This window comes from Centruroides sculpturatus, unplaced genomic scaffold, assembly GCF_000671375.1.
Source record: "Centruroides sculpturatus isolate CEXI.00-Female unplaced genomic scaffold, Cexi_2.0 scaffold441, whole genome shotgun sequence".
Taxonomy (NCBI): domain Eukaryota; kingdom Metazoa; phylum Arthropoda; class Arachnida; order Scorpiones; family Buthidae; genus Centruroides; species Centruroides sculpturatus.
In genome coordinates this window covers 584,669-594,801 of record NW_019384822.1, presented here as the reverse complement: position 1 = coordinate 594,801, position 10,133 = coordinate 584,669, and the positions used below count along the sequence as shown (strand labels likewise).

The 10,133-nt window shown below is 31.9% G+C and overlaps 1 protein-coding gene across 5 annotated transcripts in view; it reads left to right on the top strand.

Moving 5' to 3' along the window:
- Positions 1-1,028: 1,028 nt before the first annotated feature.
- The window catches only part of LOC111629932 (nuclear factor 1 A-type-like), a 99,981-nt gene continuing 90,876 nt past the window's right edge, over positions 1,029-10,133 (top strand). For 3 of the 5 annotated variants that reach the window (XM_023373888.1, XM_023373889.1, XM_023373887.1), the window contains exons 1-2: positions 1,029-1,047; positions 6,230-6,332. In XM_023373888.1, coding sequence (XP_023229656.1) covers positions 6,267-6,332 — 66 coding nt within the window. In that variant the 5' untranslated portion in view covers positions 1,029-1,047; positions 6,230-6,266. Of the gene's footprint in view, positions 1,048-6,229; positions 6,333-10,133 lie in introns of those variants that run through there. The other 2 variants (XM_023373891.1, XM_023373890.1) reach the window with 1 other exon arrangement.

The following is a 10,133-nucleotide window of genomic DNA, read 5'->3' as shown; positions in this document are numbered from 1 at the left end:
AACTAATTTAGATGTAACCATACTGGTTATTCACTTCACTGAGTGGGGATGATTTCAGTGCCCACGACCTGTAACTCCCACCATGGCACTCTAACCAGCTGAGTATGTTACCAATTTTTGGAGATCAAAGATGTCACTGAAACTTGGTAATGGTTGACATCTGGAACACTAAACAAAAGAAGCTGAGGGTCTAATCCTAGCCACCTAAGATCAGACACTCAGAATGAATGTAATAGAAGCAGCCAGAATTGAAAAATCATAGGCTGATGCAAAACTAAGATTGTGCAAAGAAATGAATGAAACCAGATTGTATAATCAATTAGTGTAAAAGTTCTCACAGGTTGATTACAAACAACTGCACAACACAGTTGCCAAAATGATCCACTGTGCCAAAATAAATCTCTGCAAAAATAACAATTTGTCCACTGCTAAGAACTGGTTGAAACAAGTCAAAAATGTAACTGAAAATGAGCAAGTCAAAATCCTGTGAAACTTTCAAATTTGAATAGATAAAATACTTGCACACAACATGCCAGATTTAACCATTGTAGAAAAGAAGGTATGGATCATTAGCTGGTGACGACAGGGTCAAAGAAAAAGAACTGGAAACAATTGCAAACTATAAAGATTTCAAGATTGAAATACAATAACTATAGTACAAACCAGTAGTAGTGGTTCTAGTAGTCATTGGCACACTGGGTACTGTTCCTAAAAAGCTGGGGCAGTACTTGTAACAACTCAACATTGATGAAATCAAAATGTCAACTGCAAAAGGCTGCTTGGATCAGCAAACATCTCACACCAATGCATCATGACATCCTAAGTTACTGGGAAGAACTTGATGTGGATGAAAGTCAACACCAACCAAAGAACCAGTAGTTGTGATAAAATATTAGTTCAATAGTAATAAATGACTAATAACAAAATCCATGATTACAATAAGTGGATTCTGTTGTATTTGATATTAAAAATTTTATTATAAACGTATTATGTATTATTTACGTAAAACGTTTATTTTGTTCTTCTGTTTAGCTTCATCACAAATGAGTACTTATTTTATAAATTTGCTTTTTTGTTCCATCTTTGAAAATCAACATGTTGTAACTCTCTTAATTCTATTGAATTTTATACAAAATATTGACGTACACCTGTATAAAAACAATCAGGAACTTAACACCAACAAACTGTTTTTTAACTAAGAGAAATTACATTTAATAAACTACTTAAATGTTTTTAACATATACAAAAATATTTGAATGGTTTACTAATGTCAAAAATGTTTAAGTACTTTATTAAGTGTGTTCTTTTTAGTAGTTTAATACCATCAAACTGAGTTTCTTAACTATTATTTTTTTCAGTTAAATCAATTAGTTTTAGATTTAAAAATATTTTCTTATTCTGTAAAATTCATCTATCACAGTATGTTTCGTTATTTAATCTGGTTTTTTATATTTATCTCTCATTCAGTGAACTGATAATAATTATCTTATGTGTGTATTTGTATTGTGTATAACTCTTTCTGGAATCAATTGGAATCTACGTTTGTTCTAGATATTTTTCACTGAATTTTGTTAAGTCACTTTATCATCAGTTGCAAATTCAGATAATGTTGTTGGAAATTTCTCTCTCTTGTTGCATAGCACAGTGCTTGGAAATAGCGATTACAGTATTTTTTTTTTTACTATATTGAGCACGTGTAAATTTATCATGCGAAAAACCAGCAGTGCGTACTGCCAAACTAATGTCTAATTCAATATTCACCAGTGCTTGTGAAGATGATAGTAAGAAAGCTCTTCTAATGAGGGCGGCAATGGTGGCATTAACATATCATAAAGAGTGTGTAACCATTATATTGTGCATCACTAGACAGAGAGATTGCTCCACCATGCATGAGACATATGTGACACTAAGTGCATTTTACCATAAACATTCTGTATGGAATTTTGGGTAAGCTACTTCTTAGTCTTATATTTAGTCTTATATCTGTTGACGACAGTCCAAATAATGACTGATATCTGAACATCCTGACCTTGATAGTGGATGGATAGCTTGATGACTTGCCATTGGTGCAACTATGGCAGGTACCAGTACAATGGTACCTGCAGTACCATTGTGCTGAAGGTACCATTTGTGTTCATCAGTATCCAGCAATTTGGCAACTGTGGATAGGATAAAATGGCCTTGTTTTGTGGCTATTACATTCTCCAGACTTAACCCAAAACTGGATTTTTTTTTCCTGTGGTGTTACCTAAAAGCATCAGTATGTGATGTGTATCCAGCATTGCCATATGATGTTGACAAACTGGATAGATGCATACAAGAGGCCTTAGCATTCTTTGTATTACCATTTTAATGTGCCATCCATAATGCCATGCTCATCTGTCTCATATTGTTTCTGAAGTTGGTCATTATTTAATTACAGAGAATACCATCAAAAAGTTCACTTTTTTGTAATTTATATGTTATGCTAAATTATCTTAAATTTATTCTCTGGCTATTTTAGCACCCAAACAAGCATGCACCACATATATACACTCATGCAATGCTGGAAAGATCTTTGTCCCTAGATAGATATTTAAATGGACATACTCCGTAGCTTTACCGCATTTATACGTCTATTCTTTTATAATAATTGGGTGTTTGAACAGTTTAACACTCTGCTGTATGATTGTGGGTTAGGTTTAACAGAGGACTTACATGCCTTATAATAAATAATGTGAGAATGGAGAGAGAGAGAGTAAATGGAATGCCATAAGTTTATAATATAACTTATTATCTTAATTTATTGAAAAGTAATATTTTTATATGTGATTACTCATTTCATAAACTTAAAATATTTTATAGTTCTTTAATATACAAAGGGATTTCTGGTTTTATGGCTATTTTGCATCTATTTTTACAAACAGACCATTCAATTTGATGTTGGGGTTGAACAATTCTTTGCTGCCTTTGCTGTATTTATTCTGAGTTTAATCATAAAATAAGCTAATGCAAGACTTTAATCAAGATATTGTTCAATCAATTTTTTATTAAAAATTGTAAAAAAGTTTCTGGATTTAAAATTGTCGATTTTATTCTGTAGGCAAGAGCCAGCAGGTTAACTGCAACTTGACCTAAAAGATCCATTGATTTCTCAAATGATATTTTCTTTATTTCTTAAAAAAAAATGCTGCTACTATATTTTTGTGTGTATACCTATGGACTATCTGTGTTTTTAAAAGATATTTTGAAAGAGGCGTGGGCTAAGTATTGCAGATTTTAAATTTCAATTGTGTAATCATGCCATGCAATAACTGCTCTAAATGCATGGGATATATGGTGGAATAATTAGAGAGATTTTATTCTTTCATAATCCATTAAGCTGTATATCCATTTCATTCAAGCCATATACAGAAAAATATGGACTTGAATGTGGTTTGTCAAGAATAAAACTGTTTTTGTAAAATTTAAAGATATATGCATCCTGATGATCATGATTTTCTTATTACATAATATTTAGCTTCATTCTTAAGAGAGATTTTAATCTGTATAAAAAAGTGATGGTGCAATAAAGTCCAAAGAAAAGATTACAGCTACCAGTTTAGAATTATAACAATGCTCTCTTAGTAAGCTATAAAAGATTTTAAGACATACAGTACTTAGTTTTGATGAAGACATACATAGATATTTCTGCTTGTCTGTATCTGTGTATAAAATACATAATTACAGTTATTCCATTTTCATTGGATCTTTGATATAATTACAAATGAACACACAAAAATTATGATATTAATGAAACTAGACATATTCTAACGATGAAACTTTAGGATACTATTTCATTTTAAATATTTGTGTTTATTGACTTATTCCGAAACTGTCTTTTTTTACTTATTCTTTACAACTGGGTTTGTAGGTAGACATTGGTCATCTTTTAACATCACTCTTTATTCAGGAATATCTTACACGCTGATATCTCTTTGCATATGCCTCTCTTCCTTCGGCTTTTTCTTTAAGACATTTAGTAAAGAGGTGCTAACTAATACACATCATCTTTTTTAAAATACATATATTTATAGTTAAAATTTCTCGATAGTGCATTGAACAGGCCCTATGCACCCAGTTGTTAAGTAAAGAATAAGAATGTTTAGATGTTTGTTATGTCTTCTTTGGTTAGTATTCAAATCAACTTTTGTAAAGCATTCTTTTCACCTATTAATTTAAGATTCTCTATTTTGAAAAGTGGGATAAGTCTTTAATTTGTTAATTCTAAAGCTGGAACTATCTTCTAAATGCTAAAATTCACACCTTTCTTTCACTTTCCAGCAATTCACTGATTAAAAACAAACATCTTCAATTACTAGGTGTCTAAAATTTAAAGCACTACATTTTTTAAAAATACATAGTACTTTTAGTTTGTTTTCTATGTGTGGGTACACTTGGCAGGTAGAGTGTAATGCTTTTGTAACTCTGCAGCAAATGGTCATACAAAGATGATTTAGGCATTAATGGAAAGATAATTTGGAAAATAAGAGATAAAATAATATCATTAATAATTTCAGAGATTGCAATTTAAAGTTTATGTACATTATGTACTGTAACATACTACTGTCTGCAGTGGCAGGCAGTGAGTTGTCCTGTGTTTGATCTTCAGAGTGCACCAATTAGTTATTAGTACAAACGTCAGTGATAAATGAAGATAATGCAATAAAATAGCCAAGTTTTATGCACTTACAGTACGATAGCACAGTATATTCCAAATACACAGTTGAACATTGTTTTTGGTATTTTATATTTTAGTTCTCATAAACCAATCTTAGCTGTAATCAATCAAATGGTGAAATGATTGTAAATAAAGCAAGTCAAGTTAATTTCAAATTTTGTTTTATTTTTTCCGAAACGCTTTATTCACACAAACCACAGATTGGGTCCGTGGACCCTCGCAGTTTATTTTAATTCCGAAATGTTTTGTTTCATTCCTCATTGTCGTGATTAACGTAAAACAATTTTCGGATCATATCAAGCTATATTAATGCAGCTATTAATAATTAAGTGTTAAATAATTTGTCCCGGAGATAGTCATTAATATAACCTGATGATATAATCCAGCAATCATTCGGCATTAATCTTAAGGATCGGGTTAACAGACATTCTTCACTTTGGGTTATTACAAATGAAGACAATGAATGAAACAATTTCTTATAGTTTAACATTTAGATTTTAAATAAGATTTTAAGATTTTTTTATTATTATTATTATTTATTTATTTATTATATTATTATTTATTAATGTGTTTTGTGTTTTCAGCATACAAGTATTCAATAGAAATAACATACACTTAGGGTGCGACTATGCAGACGCGAGCGAATTTTCCAAGCGAGCGAGAATATGTGGTGAGAAGAGGCGAGAAGCGATAAATATCAAAACCTGTCAGATATGTGCAAGAACCAGAAATTTGCTCTCGCCAGTGTTATTTCTCGCTTCTCGTTTGTATATGGTTTTCCTTTGCGAAAACTAAATTGCTCGCAACCTCTCGCTCGCTCTAAATTCGCGTCTGCATAGTCGCACCCTTAAACCAGAAACCAGCAAACTATTTGCTGGTTTCTGGTGTTAGTGTGTATTGTTTGTTCCGTTTCTCTCAGAATTTATAAAATTAATTTTATAATGCATTAGTTTAATTTAGAAATTTAATAGTTTATTTGATAGTATATAAAATTTTAATGTTAAAATATTTGATAATTGAAGAATTTGAAATGGTTAATTACAGTAAGTATTTTCCTTAAATTAGAGCATGATTTAAGCATGTAATTTTTTTAATAAAAAAAACCAAAATTAAAAGGAAAAAAATATATATACATATAATAAAAATTTTGCAGATATTTGCTAAAGGAATGCTGCCATGGTTTGAATTTTGTAATGAATTTTTTGCAATTAATAATACTAATTTTTAGATTTTTTGCTGGCATGGTTTTAAGATTTTCTTAATCATAGTTTGATTAGTTTGAAAAATTAATTATATATTTATATAATATCTTTTTTTTAATTAAAAAAGAAAAACAATTAAGATTTAATTAGCATTTGAATTTTTATATGAGAACTTAGTTTTTTAAACTTTTTTTGCATTTTGTATGATAAAATATAAGTATTTTAATTAATTGAAAGCAGACAATTAATGATTGATTTAAAGAAAAGAAAGAAAATACAGAACTGATGCTGTCATTGAATGCTAATAGTAGCACTTTGTCTTGCTCAGGCTGCCTCAGACCTCCGGTTCACTGCCATTGCTGCTTATGGTAGCCTGTGGGACCCTGCTCAGCAATAGCTCTCCCACCTCTAGACAAGACTGCATGCCTCTGGTAGGTTTCCCGAAAGATGCCTTTGCTTGTGATTTTGCCTTTTATTGGTATAGACGAAGAAGTAACATTTGCAGGTTGTTTTGACAGCTAATCACTTTTTTAATAAAAGCATGTAAATTTATAATGTAGAAATTAATTATATAGCTAATTATTATAGTAAGTATTTATTTATTTTTTTTTTTATTCTTAATTCATTTCTTTCAGAAATAAAAGCATTTTGTTTTTAATGAGTTTTGCAGGAGAGAAACTTGGTTTGTCCATATTATCGCAATTAAAATGCTACTTACAAACTATATATTTTTTTTGAAGTAGTTGGTACCGTTTTACAAATATTATGAAATGCTTTTTGAAGAAAATGGAAAGGAATTTATAATGTACGAAACTCTGTTTATCTGGAGTGGCTGAAAAGTTACTGTTGAGTGAGAAATTTGTTATGATATTAAAGTTATACGTACGGCATTTTATACAAGGTCTAAGTTGTGTGCTTATGGAACATACAATTTCAGGTCTGTGCTGCAGAGTGTCCCACCAGTGGCCAAGTGGTTCCGTTTCCCGAACACAGAGTTCGGTCGTGGGTTTGTGCCTTGCCAGAACGGGCTGGCCACGTGGTTTTCTCCAGGTCTGTAATGCCTGAATAGGGGTCAGTTACCCTTGAAAAGACCTCCTGGAAGGCATTCCCCTAGGCAGATTACCCAAGTGTTGCATTGCCTTAACTTAATAAACAAACAAACTCTACTGCAGAGTGGAAGTGCAGGACATACAAGTCTCGTATGCAAAACTGTAAGTCGTACGTCTTGGTTTCCACTTCGTGGTAGTCACCCGCATTACATATTAAACCTGTATCACTTTTAATGCCATTTACAAATTTCTCACCCTACAGTAACTTTTGGACACTCAGTATCTTGTGTTTATGTGTCGACTACTACTATTGAGATTTCTACTCTCACAGTTTATTTTAAAAGAAAGCATTTTGTCTCGTCTACACTTAAGATGACATCTAAACTCGTAATCACACTTTAAGAAATTAGGTGAAGTGCTCTTCTTTTAAATAAATTGTTCTTGCTTTGTATTGTTGATTTCTGTTTAAATTTATTTTTTAAAGAAATTATGACTTTACCAGAAGCACTCAAATTTTGGAGTCTAACATCTGTTTTCCAATGAAATAATTTCCAAATTAATGTGAAAAGCATGTAGTGTCAGATTTACATGTTTGAAAATACAATAAAGCATCGATTATCCGAATATCGATCAACCGAAACATCAATTAACCAAAAGCTTTCCAGTTGGTAAATTTAAATTCCCGCTAGTGTTGTGGTGCTGAAATCTTTGATTATGTCTTGGGCTACTCTAATATCATTTTTGTTGGTGTGCGTGTTTTAGCTGGCAGCACTGGCACAACCACGAGAGGGTACTTAAGGACGTGCCAGGATTTGAAAGAATTTCAACATGGAATAGGTCAATATATTTTTTCATACATAATCGGTTATCCGAAAAATCGATTTTCTGAGCAACCCCGTCCCTGATTAATTCATATAATTGCCACTCTGCTGTATTTCTGATATAATAATCGAATCCTGTACCATTCTATGAAAGTAAAAAGAATTCAGCAGCAAAACAAGAGCAATATCTTTTCCCACATCAGTACTATTTGATTATACAAATTCGTCTTATGAACTTCTGTTTCATGCCGTATTTTTGTTGACTGACCAGCATGCCGCATATAATCGGGAGACCAGCATGCCGGCTAAACTTCGACTAAAAAATAAAATTGATCATATCTAACAAAACTATAGCAGAGCTACAAAACACAGCATATGTTAAGTTGAGATAATTTACAGCAAGTTTCTGAAATTTGATAAGTTTATTTTTGCATTTTTGGATCAAAATAAAATAAGTACAGAAAAGCACTTTCTGGCATTCCATGAATATTTTACATTGTAGAAAGAAGATAAAATGCAGAAATTAAACATATAATTGTAATTTTTGATGTAATGCTGAGAGTTTTGCAATTTTACAGTAAAAACTGATGTCTGAGAGTTTTGTGCGCTCTCTGGAGTAACCTCACTTAAACTGGCATGCCGGAATTTCGCCAGGATAAACCAGCATGCCGGATTATACAATATAGAAATATCAGATTTCATGGTTTCCGTGGATAGACCGACATGCTGGATAATCTACAAAAATACAGTAGATTTTGTATACACTCGTTCATTCCAGTAATGAGGTTTTCAATGTAAGGGGAGATTGCTCTGGATTATGATTGGTTATTTCTAGTGTAAACATGGGACTATGCTATATGGTATATAGGAAAAAGTTCAGTGGGGAAATGTCGTTTTCAGCAATCAACGGCGCAATGGGTCTCTTCTTTCTTCAGTCTTTGTGACCTATATATCCAGTTCAATTTTTTTGTTGTATTATTTTTTGAGTTAACATTTTATGTCATGCATAAACCTTGGGTTTTACTCGTAAATATGGCTCTCAAGCTAGAATGTAAACTCAAGAAACATTATAACAAAAAATTGGATTGGACATACAGGTCACAAAGACAGGAAAAAAAAATGGAGACCCTCTCCAGTCATGCTGTTGCATTGCTGGGACATTTCCCCACTGGAATTTTCCTCTACACCAATGGTTCCCAATTAGTGCGCAATCTAAAATTTAAATGCATGAGATGAAGCAATCAAAAAAATAATGGGTGGACCATCAAAAATTCAGCAATTTACAACATGATGTTGAATGCACAAATTCGTTTATTTATAACTAAAAATATTCTCAATTTCATCAAAAAAATGCATTTGTGACAATACCTAAATGAAATTCTTACGCAAGAAACAAAAATTGTACAATTAACACAAATTGTGTTAATTGTACAATTATCATTATCATCATGTCAGCGAAGCGGCAATAAAATATTTACTACCATTTTGCACAACATACTTCTGCGAGAGTGGATTTTTGGCCATGACAAACGTGAAAACTAAACATCATCACCAACTTCGACTCGAAGACGACTTGAGACTGAAGCTGACCAAAAACAACCAGATTTTACAAAGTTGTGTAAAGAAAATCGTGCACATTTTTCGCATTAAAATTAAATAACCTTATGTTATTTTCATTATTATTATTAGAATTGTATTTTAAAGGTAATAAATGTAAAAAAAAAAAAAAGAAAACTTATTCTACTTATCACTAGCTGTCTACCCATAGTTTTGCCCACATTATATCAAATTTTCTCGTGGGAGTAAGGGTGCAACTATGCAGATGCGAGCGAGTGAGAATATGTGGCCAGAAGAGGTGAGACGCAATAAATATCAAAACCTGTCAGATATGTGCTAGAACCAGAAATTTACTCTTGCTAGCGTTATTTCTTGCTTCTCGTTTGTGCATGGTTTTCCTTTGCGAAAACTAAATCGCTCGCAACCTCTCGCTCGCTCTAAATTTGCGTCTGCATAGTTACACCCTAAGATATTTTCTGGCAGTAAAATGTAGCCCATGTCCATCTCCAACATGTAAGCTATCTCTGTGCCAAATTTTATTAAAACCTGTTCAGTGGTTTAGATGTGAAAACGTGACAGACAGACATTATAAATTCAAAGGTAATTCTATTAGTATGGATTAATATGAATTTCTGCTATAAGGGTATGCGAGTTTGAGCTCTTTCTTGAAGTGGTACACAGGAAAAACTAATTGAGAACCACTGCTCTACACCATACAGCATGCTTCTGTTTTATATATATAATATAATTGCAAAATTTCATTATTCTGCATTTATTCTTTGTCTGATCATATTTTATAGCATTT